The 20,779-nt window shown below is 44.9% G+C and overlaps 2 protein-coding genes across 2 annotated transcripts in view; both read right to left on the bottom strand.

Annotated features, from left to right (window-relative positions):
- Positions 1–16,448, bottom strand: part of STT3B (STT3 oligosaccharyltransferase complex catalytic subunit B) — an 85,821-nt gene extending 69,373 nt beyond the window's left edge. The window contains exon 1 of the mRNA XM_050938366.1: positions 16,054–16,448. Coding sequence (XP_050794323.1) covers positions 16,054–16,337 — 284 coding nt within the window. The 5' untranslated portion in view covers positions 16,338–16,448. The remainder of the gene's footprint in view (positions 1–16,053) is intronic.
- The window catches only part of GPD1L (glycerol-3-phosphate dehydrogenase 1 like), an 844,690-nt gene that overhangs the window by 333,184 nt on the left and 490,727 nt on the right, over positions 1–20,779 (bottom strand). The window lies entirely within an intron of this gene.

Genomic DNA, 20,779 nt, shown 5'->3' with positions numbered 1-20,779 from the left:
AAACTGAAACCTAATAAACCTCTGAAATCAATGCATTTTTGTCTTTTTGTTTTTTTTTTTTTAAAGCGTAAGGAGAAAAGAAGCAAAGAATAAAAGATTAAGGGGAAAGCTTGTCACATTTCTAAATATTCCTTATCTTGATTCTGATTTTCTTTTTAATTACTAATGCTATTGGAAATCTGATAAAGGATTTTTTTTGTAGGTCTTCAGATTTTCATCTAAAAAATTATTACTTTGAGGAAAAGTATCAGTCTTTCTTGAGCTATAAACATTATGTTACTGCAGTCTTTCCAAGAGAGGAGTTCTGACAGTTATTAGTCACTGATTCAAAGATTAGTTTTGCCTCTAACATATAAAGTCATTCTGATTCCAGGCCCGAAGGCCACCAATCTGCTAGAAATTTTTTATTGCCAGCTGTTACTCAGAAGAGTCCTCACAGACCTACAATTTTTTAAAAAGATGGTGACACCTATTTAAAATATTTTTAATATAATCTTTTTAACAACACACACTGGGAACACTTAGGTACTACCATCAAAATGACTAAGTGCACCACTTTCAACTAAAACACATTTTGCAGTTGTAGAAAAGGATGGAAGGCATAGTCTAAGTGATAGTAACATTTGACATAAGAAATTTATTCACTTGTGAAAAAGTTTGTTGAATTCCCTCCTCAACTCCAACACTGCTGGAATAATCAATACTTTAACATTATGCCACCAGTGACCAGGAAGTAAGGCGGCAAAGAAAAGAACATATAAAATCTGACTCCACCTACCATACGGTTTCTGCTTCTGAATTATCTTTAAGAAGAAAGAGGGCAGAAAGGCAGAGCTGCAGAATGGAAGAAGGAGGAACTCAGATCAGCTCTTCACCTTGTTAGTAAATTTACCTTGTTAATCGTCTCCCCTTTTCTTCAGTCCTGAAGGACATATCAGAATAGCCAGCAGAGATGGCAACCTTATTTACTTGGTACTAAGTCATGTTAGCGGCCCTGCACTGGAGGAGGCCAATATTTAAACTTGTGGGACAAGAGTGAGTAAGGGAAATCCAGAGATTCGACAAAAAATATCCCTCTTTCAAAATAACTATCATTTTCTATTGTTCTCAATGGGACTGAGGCCACAGGCTGAAAAAAGAGGCTGTCTCCCTATTACTCCTAGGGGAATTCTGCGCCAAAACACTAAAAATTCTGTGTACAATATTTTAAAATTCTGCATATCTTATTTATCAAAAGAACACAATATAATCACATTGATTTCAATTATTTTGGTAACATTTCAAAATACCTGTCAGCAAGCATGTCTTTAACAATATAGACGAATAGAAAGATTCAGATTTTTGGGGGGTTTGTTTGGACAAATATTCCTTACTGGGCACACTAATACAGAACTGTGAGTAATGATTCATTTAAACTACAATACAGAAATGTATTTCTTGCTTTCCTCAGAAATCATGCAAAGGCTTGGGGAAGCCAGGGGTAATGGAGGAGCTGAGGGAGTGTCTGGACCCTGCAGCTGGCCGGGGGTGGGGTGGGGGAGGAGAGTGTCTGCCCCCCTCAGCTGGCCAGGGGGGGAGTGAAGGGGGCAGAGACACAGGAACTGCGTTGTCATAGGGGTTTCTTTAACTCTCTACTCCTGGGGGAAATTGGTTGTGTCTCTGTATTCTTACAGACATACTTGCTGACAGGTATTCTGAAATAAATTACCAAAATATTTGAAACTGGCATTATTATGTAGTGTTATTTTGACAAATAACATTTGCAGAATTTTAAAATTCGCTCCAGGGCCCCCGAAAAACTCTCGTGAGGGCCCCAGCGGGGCCCGGGGCAAATTGCCCTCTTGCTCCTCCCTCTTGGCGGACCTGCCTCAATCAGGGAAAAGGAAGAGGATGCTAATGGCATCAGGGGCTAGTCCAGTTCTTGCTTCTCATGCAGTTGTTCACAAGAAGGATCCTGACTTGCTTTGGTACTGGACTCAGCACCGACGCTATGGTTTTTATGGAGATGAAGTTCCTGACAGCCAGTAGCTGCAGCCAGCTGAGGTTGCTGTGGGGATGCTCTGGATTGGGGGAGGAAGCCCCTTGGGTTCCAAAAGGGTCACTGGTATGGCACTGATCCCCAACTATGCAGAGTCCAAAGTTTCATCCTATAAAATTTGTGCTGGTACTGAGGCAGAAACTGGGGGTAGGTAACATATCCCTTCCTGATGGGACTGGCTAGACTGGAACACACAGGATTCCTCAGAGTCTGAGGAAGAAGAAGTTTCTTCTTGAGACCAAGGCAGTGCCATATCAGTCAGTACCAGTGAAGAAGATTCAGACTCCGAAGGAGAGCCAGGGAAATCAACTGTGGTTTTTTCCTAGATGATACCAGCCTAATTGGCATTCTGATGGCCGTGGAGCTGTTCGGTGTGCAGGTGAAGGCACTGGAGGTAGTACCATGGGTCCCAGTGACAGCTGAGTCTCTTGAACCAATGATGACAATGAAGGTAGAATTTGGACTAGATATTAATTACTGGTGATAAGGCCCTATCCAGAAGGGATGCTACTTAACTTTGAGAACACTGAGATCGAGTTTTCTTGGCTGGTACTTACAAAAAAACCTATCCTTTATCAGATTTCTGCCAACCTTCTGCTTGTAGGAGTTACATATCACAAACACCATCCAATTTTTAAAAAACACTTAATTTCTTTATCCTGACAAAATAAAATAACTTTCATTAGATGAAATGCTAAACGCAGCCAATTCACAAGGTTTTATCTATTAAAGAATACATCTCATGAGCTATATTGCAGACCCATTTTTTAAAAATGTTTCATTAGCAAGCTTTCAACTAAAGATGGAAGATATTCCACTTGAAGACAAGTGACAAGTAATTAAAGCAAGTTAAACACAGATTCCTGTTTCTGAACTATGGTAACTGAACACTTGATGGTGTGCAGTACATAAATATTCACATACCAGTCCACCTGTAAAAAATAAAATTAAAAAAAAAAGTGTTAAAGAAATAATTTTCAAGGAACAACTAGAATATGAACTGGTAAATAATAAACCTCAGCACAATTTGGAGGAAAAAAAAAGTGTATTTATCATTAACTTCAGTACTGCCACCTCTTATTTACACTTTTGGGATGCATCCGCAGACTTCAGAAAATTATCAATGAGCAAGACTTGTCAGATGCCACATGAGTGCCCTTTTAAAACTTAATCATCCAAGGCCAATGTTATATAATAGGCCTGTGGCCACCAACTCCCTGTACCTTCCTTTGACGGTCAGATTTAATAGAGTGGAACTCTGAAGAAGAGGAGGAAATTGGTTAGGTAGTATGAATACGCTGAGACAACATCGGAACAAACTACAGTTATTGATAAGTAAATTCTGCTTGAAGGTAGCCTCTGAATATTCTCCTATTTTGGAAGTTAGCTAGAAATACAACACCTCAGAAAGGTGAGCTAAGGAGTTCTAGTTAAATAAAGACCATGAAACAGCTCTGCTTAAGCCAACATTCACTCTGGATACCAATTATCTTTTTGGCCAGTGACAAAAGCTTAACAGCTCTTTTTGCAGGAGAAACTCAACAGTATTTCCTGCAGGATCTCCTTTTTTGGAGGTGGGGTGATTCACAGCAAGAGGGCTGTCTGGAAGCCAGTACTGAAGATTTTGTGACAGTCTTGCAGATGACCCCAAAACATAGTGGTAACCAAAAATCACTGTTCTCTCTTCTTTGAGCACTGCAGTATAAGATGGGGACATCAGAAGGCCTCAGTACAAAGTTGCTTGAAGTCAGGTGCCTCCTCCTGGTGCCTGCTGCCTTGGTCTCTTGAACAGAGGCTTTCACCTCATGTGATACACTGGAGTTCAGTACCACCAACTTCAAACAGCCAAAACCTGGCAGAGCCCTCAGCTCCAATGATGGTGAGGGGAATCCAATGAAAAAGCAGACCCACTTCGTTTAATAGGGTTGGGGGAACTCTGGTGTGGGAAAACCTAACAATAAGGCCCATTACAGATTTCAGCATTACAAGTTCACTCTTCAAAGCACTCTGAGCATGGTCACATATAGGAGTTTCCTTGTTAGGCTTTAAGGCTATGCCCACACTTTTTTTTCAGTGCATGGGTGACGTGTACAGGCACCAGTGGCACATCACAGTAAAACGTAAGGCAGAAGACAATACGGCCAAGCACCCTATATAAAGTTTTGCTGAACTAATGTGTTTAAAGCTGCTGTGTAGCCCCTCTTTCTCTATAAAAGACATCCTTGAAAAAAAACAGCAGAGGGATGTGCACTGAAAAGTGCAAGCTGACACAAACAGTCTTCTGATCCCAAGAACATGGTGCAAGTGCTACTGAGCTGAGACACTCTGAGCATGGAGAACAATACTGTGCTGAAGCACAGAGGCACTGGCATGTCATGGAGGTGTTCTAAAAAGGACATCTTAATGTAGACATAGCAAAGGTGTTGGAACAGGGCTAAAGTTGTTGATATATGGCTTTCCATCAAAATTAATTGATGTTATACGTTACAGATTCCTCTGAGCAACAGATAGAGCTCAGCCTTCTTTACAAAAAAATAAAAATGAAAACTCATTTTTATTGCTTTCAGATTGGACAACCAACTCAAAACCAAAAGAACACTGCCAGCCACTGAAGAGGTTTAGCTAGACCAGAAAAGCGAGATTATCATAAAAGTTCTCAGAATAAGACGACCAAAAGTAAAATGAGACTGACCCCAACAGTCATCACAAATTAAGAAGCTACACTGCAAACATTTAATGGAATTTCTTTACTGTCAAACTTAATTTTCCACGTGGCAACTGAAAGAATAAAAACTATCACAAGGTAAAATGGATCATGAAACATATGTAGCATCTTCTCAAATATTACTTCAAACATTAAACACAGATAAATTGTGCTAGTCACTTGCGTAACATACAGTAGTCAAAATACCCTAAGAAGATTAATAAAACTTTTTGAACAGTTCATGAACTGCATTAGTTTTGATACTTGTTGTTCTACACTTTAGCAGACCAGAAGCCACCCATTAGCTTCCAATCCTGACCAGTCCCCCCCTAAAAAAACCCCCACAAAAAACAAACATAAAACTACAGATACAATTTCTTTTCACTCATTTCACTTTCTGAATGGGGAAAAAATAGCTATAATACGAAGACAGTCCAATGTTGATAAAAGAATGAAGTATTTTAAAATTCCTTAAATATATGAGAATTGTAAATATCTTTTATAAATATAATTAGACTGTCAAGATGAAACATTCTTTTAAGATATTTTTCCAAAAGTACTTAAAAATAAATTCTAGTATCCATTGAATTGTACGTTGTAACATTATATTTTAGAACAGAACTGACAAGTTCAAGCCATACAGTAAGACTAAAGAAAGAAACCTGAAAGAGTAAAGGTAACTGTAACTGTATCAAGAGAGGTATTATTGACCATTTGTCCTAAATATTTCAATTCAACACCGTTCAGGTCAGGAAACATGAAAATGTTATTTTACCAACTTGTTGGTAAAGATATATAGATGTCCCATCTACTGTGGGGCTGCCTTAGTCAGTCATATGCATTCTTGAAGAAATACCCTTCTCAGCATCTGGTTTTCCCCCACTGTCTGCCAATCACTGGGAAGGGAAGATCAGAATTTGAAAAGCCTTCATAAACCCATGCCCACACAAAAACATCCTTCTTGCAATGTAAAGCAACAGTTATTTACTATTTATTGTTTACATGCATTAAAAGTATGTACAGACTGCAAGTCAACCACTCAAAATTAAGAAATGCCAGAATTAAGGATGCCTGTACAATATAATTACATAATCGTCATATTTTTTCCACAAGACCCCTTCCCCATTTATCACACAGCTTAAATCAGGTGTTCTCAAACTGGGGGTCGGGCCCCTCAGGGGGTCATGAGACTAATACATGGGGGGCCATGAGCTGCCAGCCGCCACCCCAAACCCCACTTTGCCTCCAGCATTTATAATGGTGTTAAATACATAAAAAAGTGTTTTGATATTATAAGGGGGGGGTGTCACACTCAGAGGCTTGCTATGTGAAAGGGGTCACCAGTACAAAAGTTTGAGAACCACTGGCTTAGCTGGTGTCCAATGAATGAAACAGGGATATTGTAAATAAGGCTGCTGTTCACATAGCCCCTGCCTCATGTATTACAGAAGGTGGAAGGTATGTAGCCAACAAGGCAGAGAATAGCACTAAGAGAAAGGAGGCATGGGGTGACATTTTTTTTTAATCTTTCTTTTTTCTTAAAAAAGTGAAAATAAAATTAAATAAATACATAAACGACATGTTAGCATGTACAACAATCCCTGCCTGGGCTGTCAGCTGTGTATGAATCCAGGAGCTTCAACAGTGCAACATAAAACTATCAATTGAGCTGAAGGAATAATTCCATTAGCTGACAACAATAGAAAGCTTTATCTTACACGGACATACCACACAAGGGAACATACTGTACAGACTTGATCATACGCCGGTTTGTTTATAAGCCAACCCCTCCAAGATGGATAAATAAAAATGGAAAATTTTTATAACCTGTCCATAAGCCAACCCCAAAATTCGAGGGTCAGCAAACTTTGGCCCCCAGGCCATCAGGATAAGCGGCTGGTGGTCCGAGATGGTTTTGTTTACCTCGAGCGTCTGCAGGCACAGAGGTAAACCTAAGTAAACAAAGTGTCCTGGCGTGCCAGCTGCTTACCCTGATGGGCCGGGAGAGCAACTGGTGGGGAATTTTTGGGGGGGAGGGAGGAGGGGTGGAGAGAGGGGGTGAGAAGCTGGGAGTCAGGGAAGTAACCCCTGTGACCACCCGCCACATGACCTTACCCCTAGCCCGGGACCCCCACACTCTCCCCATCCCATCCCTTCCCAACTTATCTGGGGAGAGCCAGGGGAAGATGTCTCTGATCTGGCTGGAGCTGCTCTGGCAGGCTGGGCAGCGCAGCTGCAGCCTACTCCGGCGGGCCACACTGGGCAGCGCGGCCGCAGCATGTTCCAGTGGGCTGGGCCGGGCAGCATGGCCGCAGCATGCTCTGGAGCCAAGACAGTGCAGCCATAGCCTGCTCTGGGGGGTGGTGCCAAATGGCATGGTTGCAGCCTGCCAGCCCCGGAGCTGCAGCTGCTTTGGAGTCTGGGGAGAGAGCAGCATGGCCAGAAGTGGAGAGGCTCTGGCCCCGCCTCTTCCCTTCTGTCTCTGCTCGCTGTGCTGCCTCTCCTTCTCCCTCTGTTTGGGGGAGGGGCTCTGTCCCACCTCTCCCTCCCTATACCCATTCATAAGCCGACCCTTGTCTCTGGTGCTTCCCTTTTTTACTAAAAAAATTCAGCTTATGAACAAGTATATACGGTATATCACATGAAGAAGTAACCCCAGTTTTCAGCTAGCACAACCAAACATGTCGATTTGGCAGATTGACTGAGAAGCAGCATACTGGACAGCGATTTGGGTCTCCTATATTAAAGTCCTGGATTCTACTCACAGTTCTGCTATGACTGACCTGTAGCAAACACCCAGTTATCCTTTCTGTAAAATGGAGGACTGATACTTTCCTCCGTACCCAACTATAGTTATGTAGCCTTGCTTAATAATAAGAGCTGTGAAGTGCACAGAATTCTTAATATTAGCCAGAAGAAGAGGGGAGACTAGAATTAATGGTCCTCTGACTCCCTGACTAGCCCACCTTTCCCTGTGCCAAAGGATATTTTAACAGGGAAAAGCAACAGCAGGTGAAATAAAAAAGCCAATCTATTTTGTCCGCATCCATGTCCTGCTTCAGAAAGGTGCAGGAAGTTCAGGGCTTGTTTACACTAACGCACAGGGCCAATCTAAGATACGCAAATTCAGCTACGTGAATAGCGTAGCTGAAATCAACGTACTTAGATCTACCTACTGTAGTGTCTTCACTGCGGTAAGTCGACACCTGATGCTTTCCCGTCGACTCCACTTGCACTCCTCATTCTGGTGGAGTACCAGAGTCGACAGGAGAGCACTCAGTGGTTGATTTATCGCATCTATACTAGATGCCCGCTGGATCGATCACTGTCTGCTGATCCGGTGGGTAGAGTAGACAAGCCTTCAGTGATGCTTGGACGCATGTTCAGTGTGGCTGGAATTTAAGAAAATTCTGCAACAAGCCTTCAGCAGTTCTATATGTAAAATTGTAATTTTTACAAGATTGTAATTTGACCAGATCTGGACATATTTTCATGGGACAGCAAAAACAGCTCTCTAAGCCCAGAATTATCCATCCTCCCCAATTTCAAGCTCCTATTCCAAACCCAGTAGACACTAGAGTATCTATCTATATTAAAAATAAAACCCAACAATGACCAAAAAAACTTACCAGAAAAGTACCAAGATTGACCAAACTACTTATTTTTCTCACTAGACTTGTTCTCAGAAACATTTTTGCTTACATTTCCAAAATGAATTCTTCCTGAGTCAGACACTAATCACAGAAGATTTCAGATAATCTGGTTATAGTTTGCCAAAGTCACAAGCAATTGAAGAGAGGGTTACAATGGGAAACGTTAGGCAATCTCACTAGAGGCATCACTAGTGCTCATCCTAAAACACACTGTCAATCAACTTTCTATATTACAAATGGAATGTACTACTATGAAAATAAATCAGGTATTTTATTCAACGAGTCACACAGTTGTTAATGGATTAGCATCAACTCAGCAGCGTTTGACCAACTGCAGAGTATTTGTCTAATAGTTTTTCTAATATTTAACAATTAAATTTACTGAATTCCATTTGACCATACCTACTTACTGCATTTGGAGATGCTCTCTTCTCTTGCCTGGCTTTACTCCATAATAGATAATGGGCCATCTTTTTCAGGAGTCGTCTCCAGTATCAGTTTCCTCTCTGTCTCCTCCCTTAAATCTTTTAATCCTTTCCCTACATTGTGTTCTCTACCACCAGCCCTGTATTTTATCTCTCCTTATTTTTCCCCACTCTCATTCCATGCACTTTCTCCACAGTGCATACACCCACCATATTTCTCTTTTCTGACTTATCCAACAATCTATCTCCCTCCCCCGCCGCTTCTCATGCCAATACCCACAACCATCCATGGGACCCCACAAAGGAGTCTAGTGAAGTTTCCAAGCACTAATAACTAGCACACTAAACCTACCAGCTGCCAACAGAAAGATCAGAGGCAAGAGACATTGTCCACAGAAAATGTAGAGGTGAAAAGCCAACACAGCTTCTGGAAATGGGGAGGGTGTTTGGAATCTTACTCGGATGGTGTCATTGGACCCTGCTCAAGTGTTCCATTAGGTATCTCAAACTTAAGCCCCCATACATTCCTTGTGTTTTTCTTTACTATACCAGTGTCTCATGAACACTACAATGGAGAAAAAGATCTCTACTACTCCCTCAACCTCCTGGTTCTTGCAAGACAGTTGGCTCCAGTACTCTTTTTTGGATTGTCCTCCTCCCATGAACAGTTCCCACATTTGCTTCTGCTGCTGAGTTTTTATAAACAATAGCAGAGAGAAACTGACCCTTGGGGATGTCTACACAACAAGCACTAAAGCTACCTTCCTGTAAAGCAGATACTTGCTACAGCAACAGAAGGGTATTTTTCATCACTGTAATAAATCCACCCTTCAAGAGGTGATACAGTAGTTATATCAATGGAAAAATTCTTCTCTCAACCCAGTGGTGTCAATACTGGCACTTGGGTCTGCTTAATTACATCTCTCATGGGGTGCACATTTTTCACACCTGAGTGACATAGCTAGGTCAATCTAAGTTTTAGGGGTAGACCAAGCCTCAATCTGTTTCACATCTGCTTGACTGGTACAGTATTGAAGATAACAATCTTTTAAAAAGAAAAGACATGTAGCCCTGCAAGCAACAATCCAGTAAGTAGCTTCAATCCATAGTAAAAGGTTAAGTAAATGTAGCAAAACTAAGCAAGGCATCTCACTGGGAGCATATAACACCACTGGTCCACATTTTGCACTACTTACTTATTGGTCTCTGAGTGGAGTTTAAGGTGTTTGTTATTACCTATACAGCATGAAATAGCTTGGAACTAGCTACCTGAAAGATTGCCACTTTCTCTATGCCTTACTAAGACAGCTCGAGTCAACAGGGGTGCCTAAGATGAATCTCCATTTTAAAAAGGAGGAGGCACCTGGCAGAGCATTTTCAGAGAGGGTTCCAAGACTAGGATTTACTCCCCTTGGTCTGAAATAGTTCAGCTTTGGTGACCATCTTGGCATACTCGAAAAGAATCTGTTTGACAGTTTTTTAAGAAGGCTGAGTGTATGCTTCCCACAAAAATGAAGAAGTGTAAAAACGTTTCTGTGGGTGTGTGGCTGGCTGAATTCCTGCTGACATGATTACTTAAATAGAATCATAGACTTTAGATGATTATAATGGTCCCTTTTGACCTTAGTCTGATCTCCTGCACGACGCAGGCCACAGAATCTTACCCATTCTTGTATCAAACCCCTAACCTATGCCTGAGCTATTCAAGTCCTCAAATCATGGTTTAAAGACTTCAAGGTGCAAAGAATCCTCTAGCAAGTAACCCTCGTCCCACGCTGCAGAGGAAGAAACCTGCAGGGCCTCTGCCAATCTGCCCTGGAGGAAAATTCCTTCTTGACCCCAAATATGGTGATCAGCTAAACTCTGAGCATGTGGGCAAGACTCACCAGCCAGACACCAAGGAAAGAATTCTCTGTAGTAACTCAGATCCCACCCCATCTAATATCCCATCACAGGTCATTGGGCATATTTACCACTAATAGTCAAAGGTCAATAATTGCCAAAATTAGGCTATCCTATCATACCATCCCCTCCATAAACTTATCAAGCTTAGTCTTGAAGCCAGATATGTCTTTTTCGCCCACTGCTCCCCTTTGAAGGCTGTTCCAGAACTTCACTCCTCTGATCGTTAGAAACCTTCATATAATTTCAAGTCTAAACTTCCTGATGGCCAGTTTATATCAATTTGTTCTTGTGTCCACATTGGTAGTGAGCTTAAATCCCTCCCTGGTATTTATCCTTCTGATATATTTATAGAAGGCAACCATATCTCCCTCAGCCTTCTTTTGGTTAGGCTAAACAAGCCAAGCTCTTCGAGTCTCCTTTCATAAGACAGGTTTTCCATTCCTTGAATCATCCTAGTAGCCTTTACTCTGTACCTGTTCCAGTTTGAATTCATTCTTCTTAAACATGGGAGACCAGAACTGCACAAAGTATTCTCGATGAGGTCTCACCCAGGGCTTTGGAGCTGTGCACCAGCTCTGCTTCAGCTCCAGGCAAAAACCTGCAGCTCCACTGCTCTGCGCTCCAGCTCCAGGCTCCGCTCCAAAGCCCTGGTCTCACCAGTGCCTTGTATAACGGTACTAACATCTCCTTATCTCTATTGGAAATACCAAGCCTGATGCATCCGAAAATCTCATTAGCTTTTTTCATGGCCACATCACATTGGTAGCTCAGTCATCCTGTGATCAACCAATACTCCAAGGTCCTTCTCCTTCTCTGTTACTTCCAACTGATGCGTCCTCAGCTTATAACAAAAATTCTTGTTATTAATCCCTAGATACATGTCCTTGCACTTTTCATTATTAAATTTCACCCTATTACTATTACTCCAGTTTCCAAGGTCATCCAGATCTTCCTGTATGATAGCCCCAGTCCTTCTCTGTATTGGCAATACCTCCCAGCTTTGTGTCATCTGCAAACTTCACTAGCACACTCTTTTTGTGCCAAGGTCAGTAATAAAAAGATTAAATAAGATTGGTCCCAAAACCGATTCCCGAGGAACTACACTAGTAACCTCCCTCCAGCCTGACAGTTCGCCTTTCAGTATGACCCGTTATACTCTCTCCTTTAACCAGTTCCTTATCCACCTTTCAATTTTCATATTGATCCCCATCTTTTCCAATTTGACTAATAATTCCCCATGTGAAACTGTATCAGTCTATATCTGGGAAGTTAAAGTCTCCCATAATCACACAATTCCCATTAGTATTTACTTCATGGCCCCGTGTTGCGCCCTTCTAATATCCCAGTCTCTGGCTGTTCAAATTCAGCCTCCAGGCACTGAGCCTCAGTGGTCCAGCCCTGAGTGAAGCTTTCACCCTTCCCTTCACAAATATTATGGAGCATACAGCACACTGCTCTAAGCATAGGAACATTGTCATCAGCCAGGTCCAGCCTCCCATATAGGCAGACCAGCGGTCCCTTAAACGGCCAAAATCACACTCAACGTCATTCTGCACTTGCTCAGCCTGTTGTTGAACCGCTCCTTGCTGCTGTCAAGGTGCTCCGTGTATGGCTTCATAAGCCGCGGTGTTAAGGAGTAGATAGGGTCTCCCAGGATCACAATGGGCATTTTGATTTCCCCTATGGTGATCTTCTGGCCCAGGAAGAAAGTCCCTGCTTGCAGCTTTCTGAACAGGCCAGTGTTCCGAAAGATGCATGCGTCATGCACCTTTCCAGAACAGCCTGCAATAATATCCATGAAACACCCACAGTAATTCACAAGTGCCTGGAGAACCATAAAGAAATACCCCTTCCAATTAATGTACTCGGTGGCTAGGTGGTCTTGTGCCAGAATTGGAATATGCATGTCATCTATCACCCCTCTGCAGTTAGGGAAGCCCATTTATACAAACCATCCACGTTACACACATTGCCCAGAGTCAAGGTCTTTCAGAGCAGGATGCGATTAATGGCCCTGCACACTTCCATCAACCCAACAGTCGACTTCCCCATTCCGAACTGGTTAGCGACCAATCAGTAGCACTCTGGAGTAGCCAGCTTCCACAGTGCAATAGCCACATGCTTCTCCGCCAACAAGTTACCTCTCATTCTCGTGTTCTTGAGCCACAAGGCTGGGATGAGCTCATCACACAGTCCCATTAATGTGGCTTTCCTCATCTGAAAGTTCTGCAGCCACTGCTTGTCATCCCAGATGTGCATCACGATGCGATCCCACCACAGAGTGCTTGTTTCCCAAGCCCAAAAGCCGCGTTCCACTATGGTCAGCACCTCCACGAATGCCACAAGCAATCTTGCGTCATACCTACTATGCGTGGCGAGATCAATGTCACACTCCTCTTGCCTTTGTAGTTTAAGGAAAAAGTACACTGCTACTTGTGACGTGTTAGTGAGCAGCATATTGGTCAACAGTGCAGGATCCATTCCTGCACACTGAAGAGGCAGAGCATGCAGTACACAAACCGTTGAAAGATGGCACCAAATGCAGATGGAAGCACAGGGATTGCTGGGATGCGAAGCAATGCATCACGGGGCATTGGGACAGAACCCAGGATGCCCTGCAACCCGCCCCCTCTCCTTCCCACAACTCTTAGCGGCAGAAGAGGAAGAGATGCTCTGTGGAATAGCTGCCCAGAGTGCACCACTCCCAATACGAATATAAGTGCCGCAAGTGTGAACACACTGTTGTGGAGGCAGCTGACAGTGTGAACACACAACAGCAGTTTCCCTTCAGCACTCTCTGAGCGGCAACGTAACTGCCAGCGAATGAACTCTGCCGGTGTAGACATACCCTAGGAAGGAGGCAGGTACTGAGATTTTTATTTGGGCGTGGTTCCTGGACTCGGCTTATGGATTCTTTCTAACTGGACTTTGACTAGTAGGAATCTTATAAATTTGCAATTCTACTCCTATCTAACTGCTCAACTGGAGGAGCAGCTCTGTCTCCTCCTCCTGTCTCCTTGCACTAAGACAGCTGCAATGTAGAAGGCTCTCCTCTACTCCATCTTTCTTCCAGATCTTGCACTGTTTAGGTTTTCTTCCTCACTAAATAGCTCTGCTGCCTACTTCTACACTTCTGGTATGTAGCATCATAACACTGATAGGATTCTTGACATTTTCACTGATGCCCCAAGACTTGCAGAAAAACCACTGGGTTTTGTTAACTTTATTCTACAGATGATTGGCAAAGCTACATGCAGCAGCAGACAGACCGAAGCTGTTTGTAGTCAGGAAGATGACTGCATCTAATATACTGTTTACAAGTAGAATGTTACCTTTGCTGCCATAAGAACTAGAAATTTAATTTTTGTTTTATCCTTTTTTTTAAAAAAAAAGATATTACCACCATCACCTAACTCACCACAGCACAATTTCCATTCATTTGAGGAGAATGAACCTTGATAAATAAGAATAACAGGAAGAAATTAGGATAAAATTTAGGCCCTATACCAGGAAAAACTTCCTGACTGCGAAAACTATTGCAGTTGGAAACTATTCCAAAGTGTAAATCCCTTTACCTACATTTAGAACAGAAAAGCATAAAAAAATCCATATAGCTGACAATTCCTCAAGTATGCACCAAATGTAGTAAATCCCTTAATCTCTAATTTATATTAATTTATATTTGCATTTCAATTTCACTTATTTACATTTACACAATAAAACACTCTTGTAACGGTCCAACGCTTGAATTAAGTATCCTTTGCTTTTGCTTTTTCAGTACTGAATTTGTAGTAAAATGATTTAACAACAATGCTTAAGAACAAAGCCTTCTGTATGAGTTCATCACGTTCTTTACTGCTCTGCCCTCAAATACCATAAATTTGCAAACTAAATAAGAAATGAAAGTTGCACCCAAACTGAATATTCAAATGTGTAAATTGAAATGTACAATATATATTTTAGTAAAACATTACATTTTTTCTAGATTTTATCAACAATAAAATGTATACTCAGTATTTCAAAACACAGAGCATGTCCTTCTCTCAAAATGAACAACCATAAGAGACCTCAGACCTAAAATGTTGGCTTGTTTAAGAAAATCAAATGAATAATGCAAAAGTATCTTACTTAAGGATCTAAATACGGGGCAGCTTCCTAGAATGGTCTCACCTAACGCAAGATACAATATTTCAATGCCATACTCCAAAAAATTTCCCCACGCTCCTGCTGTATTCCTCTTAACCACAAACCTTGCTGCAAGGACTAGAACAGAAATTAGTGCAGCATTTCTTGATCTTTTGCATAACATAGTTCCATTCCCTCCAACACACAAGAACCCAGTTTACATACAAATGAAAACAATCTCTAGAAAATAATGATATTTGAGAAACAGTAAGAAATCTTAGGTTGAAAAAAAACTGGGCACCTTGAAATAAATGGCAGTAAATCAGTGTCACCCATTTTATTGTAATCCTATCAGTCACTTTTATGAAGATTTACTTCCTGAGGTGCATTCCTTACCCTCCTCCTTCACTAGCCCTGGTCAAAAAGGAATCTAATTAAAGTATACTATGAAGTGCTACCGCACATCTGGAGACAACAATGTGACAGAAGGACTTCATATGAAATTCTAGTTCCTTTTTGGCTCATCTTCATTTAAAAGAGCACATACTGATTTCAATTTCTCCAACTTAACTCTGCAGCCCACCTGCCTGCTGATGCCACAACTTTCCCGATCCCTCCCTTGCCACAAAAAATGTATTTTGTACCAACACTCCTAGCTGCAGCATGCACAATTCAAGCCAAAGGGAGCGCACAGGAAGGAGAAAGGCAAAGCAACAAAGCTGCTTCATTTTAACACCTTTCTTCCGATCACACCGATTATCCATGCTCCGCAAAGCCCACACACGTTGGCTGCGCATTGCCGCTTTTGTGCCCTGCCTTCGGGTCCCGCTCACGCTGCCTCCCAGCCCGACGCCTGCCTGCGCCTTCTTGCTCGGCCCACGGCCCCCTTCGCCTCGCGTGTCCCAACACCTGATGCCCCTTTGCTCCTAGCCCAGCCGCACCGCGTCCTCTCGCGGTTCCCGCCCCCCAGCAATGGGAGGAACAGGCGCAGCTCAACTTGGCGAAGTGGGCGAGCAGCCCCGCGGGCCGGTGCCCGGCCGGGTTGGGCCGTTCACCAGGGGCATCGCCCCGCCTCCGGAGCTCGGGACATGGGGGGGGGGGTTAGGCGGCGCGTTCATCGCCCAGCCCAGGGGCAGCGCAGGCATCAGCCCCGACCCCTGACCCCCGCCGTCCCCCTCCCTCAGGGCGGCGGCGGCGACTCACCAGGGGTCGAACTCGTGGATGATGCTCTCGAAGCGGATGACGGCGAAGAGCCGGGAGCTGAAGCCGGCCAGCCAGGCCAGGAAGAGGATGGTGAAGGAGAGCAGCGACTGCCAGCCCGCCGGCTGCGACAGGCCCCCCGACAGGCCGGCTCCACCCGCCGGGGGGCCGCCGGCAGCCGCCGCGGAGGAGCCGGTGCCCGTCCCGGGCCGGCTATTCCCCAGCGCCAAGGAGCCGGCAGAGTTGGCGGGTTTGTGCCTGTGGTCGGGGGCCGAGTGCTCCGCCATGTTGTACCCCGGGCTCCTCGCAGTCTCTCCGCCTAGCGCGCGGGCGGGGGGGGAGAGAAGGAGGGTCCGCCCGCTCCCTGAGCGCTACGGCGGGGGCTGTGGCTGCCTCACTGGCTTCCCCCGGCCGCCGCCTCGCCTCGCCGGGATCTGCCTCCAGACGCAGCGGTCAACATCCCAGTGCGGCGCGAGGCAGAGAGCGCGACCGGGACAGCGCGCGCGAGCTGGGGGCAAGGAGGAGCCCCAGGCGGGGGGAGGAGGAGCCGGCAGGGGGCGGGGTGGGACGCGAAAGAGGGAGAGCGGTTGCGCACGAGTGGGGGGGGGGGTGGCGGCGGAGCGCGAGGCAGAGAGGTGGGGGACGAGAGAGGGCTGTGCGCGATCCAAGAGGAAACCGTACGGGGAGATGACGTGGGAGACAGTGGGGCGAGGCTGGGGCATGAGACTACCGAGGCCTAAAGCCACAGGCGAATCAGAAGAGGTGCGAGGATAAATGAATGGGAGCCTCTTCCCCCCGCCCATCTGATAGAGGGCGGAGCTGGCAGAGGGGCGGGGGCACAGAGAGCAGGGAAACGGTGAAGGGGGAGGAAGAACCAATCTCCACCTTACCCTCTCTGTCAGGCCCTCCCTATCAACCTGTCACAGAGCGACAGGTACTTCCACGGGCCGGGACAGGCCCATGAGCTCAGCCAATCAGAACAGGCGTGGCAGGGGAAGAGGCGACTTTACCTACAGTGACCAATGAAAAAGGAACAGTGCGAAGTGGAAGAATGTGATTGGCGGCTGTTTCCACCAATTATATAAGGCGGGGAGGGGACGCAGTTTAACGGTCACGTGAGATAAATGAGGTAGTTGGGGGTTAGGGAATGCTGGTTTCTTGTTAGGGGGCTCGTGCAGCGCCGGTGGGATGGGGACGCAGCGGGAAGTCCCAGCTTGTCGTGCTCTGAGGCCTGCAGCAAGGCGGAGCGCGGAATGCTGGGAGTTGTAATCTCATCTTGGCTTCGCTGTGGGCCCCTTGCCGTGGCTGGCTGCGCTCGCCCTGCCTGGCCTAGGCATCCAGGGCCTGCCCTGGCCCCCTGTAGGGAGTGAGTCTGTGAGTGCTGAGGGTGAGGGTAGGGTGAGGCTCATGCAGCCTGGTGGGCACTAGTGTGGCAGGAGCCCAGCCAGGGAGTTGTTTTCCCATCTGCAGGGCCTGGTCCCAAGAGTGACCTCCCCCCCCATTATACTGTGCTCAGTAGCCTTGCCTGCCCCCCTCTGGCTGCAGATGGGGAGGGTGAGGCAAGAGAGTCTATTCAGGCCACGTTTATTTCCAGTTGGCTGTGGTGCTGACACAATTTTTATGGTGGGAATGCTGAAAGCCATTGAACCAAACTGCAAATCCTGTCTATAATGGAAATCCCTTCAAGCTAGGGGGTGTGGCAGCATAGCCAGCATTCCTAGTTCCACCACAAATGGCAGCTGGGGTATGCCTGATCTTCTCTGGCAGCATGATTGGAAAGGGAGCAACTCAAGGCCTGGTTTTGCCCCTGCCTCTGGAGCCTTGTTCTGTTGTGTATAGGCTTTCAGACTGTGCTCTTCAACCTAGTATTGGGGTGCCTTCCAGCACTGTAGTTAAGCAACCTGATCATACCTCTGTCACATATTTATCCTTTCCTGAGGAGGGGGTGGGGAGAAGAAGAGCAAGTGCATTGTCTCCAGTTGGATTTGGGGGAAAATCTGCCTCCCAAACACTGTAAAGTGTTGCTAGCTGTCATGACTTGCTAGTTTTGCAATAATTTGTGTCTTTTTTTAAAAGTCTCATTTCTTGAAGCCATATAACTGCATGATAAGTTAAGCATTCATTTTAAAAAGGTTTATAGCAGAAACAAGTTTGGAGGCAAATTTTAAAAGAAAACTTCTATTTTTAAGTGTTCAGTAACTTTGGGGGGCCTGACTTTTTGAACATGTGGATTGCCAGTACTGCTGCAAACTATATAGTGAGTCCTGCTGTTGTGATCCTAATCAAGGAAATGGAAGCAGAGGGAGATCCTCCATTCTTTATATTAAATGTAGTGTGAGAGTAGGCGCTGTCCAGGAAAATGCATGGTGCTTCTGCACTGTTGAATAATGTGTACTGCTAACTCATTATGTGCCCTTCCCGTAGGTTTAATTTTCCAAAATGGTCACTCAAGGTTTTGGTGCCTCAATTTTGGGCATTCAACTTGAGACACAAAAAGGCCTGATTTTCAGAGGCAATGAGTAGTTGCAGCTTCCCTTTCAGTTACAATTTATGCTCAGCACTTCTGAAAATAAAGCCCTAGCTGTTTCAAGTTGTATGTTCAAAATTAGTTCTTGCCTTCTGTGTCTCTGTTCCCCAGATGTTAAGAGAAGAATAATTTCCTTTGTAGGTAATTTGAGATCCTTAGCTGAAAGATGTTATATAAGTGAAAGGCAATATTGTTGTCCAGGAGGGACTTGATTCCCTTTTCCTCAATATTTGAGTTATTTTACTGTGGTGCTTCATAGCAGTAAAGAAGCTGAGTAAGTAGCATCCAAATCTTGATACAACACCTGTCCTCATCAGAACATGAGAATTTATGTAATTTATATAACAAATCAAATAATTACTACTGTGCAAGTACCACAAAAATAATAATTATACAATCAATATTGTATATCCATAGATAAAGACCACCTTCCTGCAGGCACAAGAGCCCACCCACATGGATCTTGCTACTCAGTTATTTGATATGATGCTTTACGTAGCATAACTAAGTATCAAACCTGTTTGTTAACCTCTTCATCTCGTAGGCACTGCTTGCTCCAGAATAGAGTGATTTTAAAAGCTATTTTAATATTAGTCCTAAATTGTGGAAGTTTCCACTTCAAATAGCCACAAAGTCTCTCTAAATTTAAAGCTGTGTGTAATTTTTTTTAATTATCACTTGGCCATGCTGTTGCTTCTAAAGTCTGTATAGAGTGGGGGATTTTAGGTTAAGATCCAGGAAAACTTTGAGAAAACTACAAGATAGTGCTGCCAAATGTATGAATACTTTTTTAAAAAGTAGCTTTTTAACATAATTTTACTTTGCTAGTTGTGTTCTAATAGGCCAATAACGTGTCTGAGGGAATGAAATTAAACACATTGAATGCCCCTGTTCCAATGGCAATTCAAGTGAAGGATTTTTTTTAATTGGTTCAGGAGCAAAGAGCAAGTGTGTCTAAAAGTTTGCCAGTATCAATCTTTTTCTGATGTGGACTGATTTTTATTTCTGAACCAGTCTCATTCCATTCTTCTGGAGAGATGATTTGCTATTAGCAGTTATTAGCCAATCTTTTGGCAGCAATACTTCCTGGCAGTGATGCAGTAGAGATACTGCTTTAAAGGAATGATGGTGGTGTGTATAGGACAGTGGTCACCAACCTGTCAATCCTGGATCCTCTGCCAGTCAGTCGCGATCTCCGGGCTGCTAAAAGTCCAGCGGTACAGTGGAGCTCAGACAAGCAACCTGCCTGCCGTGGCCCCATATCGCTCCCAGAAGCAGCTGGCTGCTGGCATATCTCTGCCGCTCGTGGGAGGGATGAGGCAGCTCCGCACACTGCTCCTGCCCCCAGCACCATCCCTGCACCTCCCATTGGCTGGGAACTGGGCAATGGGAGCCGCGGGGGTGGCGCTTGCGGGCACAGGCAGCGCACGGAAACCCTCAGCCCCCCACTTGGGGGCCGCAGGGATATGCCAGCAGCCTGTCGCTTCCGGGAGCCGCGTGGGGCCACGGCAAGCATGCAGCCTGTCTGAGCCCCGCAGTGCCACCGGCCAGGAGCCACCTGTGGTAGTGCCTCCTGGCCAGAGCCTGCCCCTCACACCCCAAACCACTGCCTCAGCCCGGAACCCCCTCCTGCACCCAAACTCCCTTCCAGACCCCTCTCCTGTACCCCAATCCCCTGCACCTGCCCGGAGCCCCCTCCTGTACCCAAACTCCCTCTAAGAGCTTGCACCCCTTGCTCCTGCACCCCAAACCCCTGCCCTAGGCTCAGCCAATGCACACCCACAGCTGAGAATCTTTCAAGGATTGTCACAAATCAATTTTGGATCTGTAAACCACAAATGACACTAATAAGTTAAATTCATGAAATGTTCAGTGGATTCTATGAGATTAGGTGCAGTGTGACCATATGACCCCTGCACCCAAATTCCTTCCCAGAGCTTGCACCCCTCACTCCTGCACCCTAACCCCCTGCCCTAGGCTCAGGCCGAAGCCCCTTCCCACAGCCCCTCAGCCCCAGCCCAGAGCCTGCACCCCCCCACCCCAACCTCCTGCCCCAGCCCTGTGCAAGTGAGTGAGGGCAGGGGAGAGTGAGTGATGGAGGGAGGGGGGGATGGAATGAGCATGGTGGGGCCTTGGGGAAGAGGGAGGGTAGATCCTGGGTTAATCTTAAATTCAGAAAGTGATTTTATGCATAAAAAGGTT

This window comes from Gopherus flavomarginatus, chromosome 2, assembly GCF_025201925.1.
Source record: "Gopherus flavomarginatus isolate rGopFla2 chromosome 2, rGopFla2.mat.asm, whole genome shotgun sequence".
NCBI classification, from domain to species: domain Eukaryota; kingdom Metazoa; phylum Chordata; order Testudines; family Testudinidae; genus Gopherus; species Gopherus flavomarginatus.
Note: the sequence above shows the minus strand (reverse complement) of the source record. Positions and strands in the feature narration are given on the sequence as shown.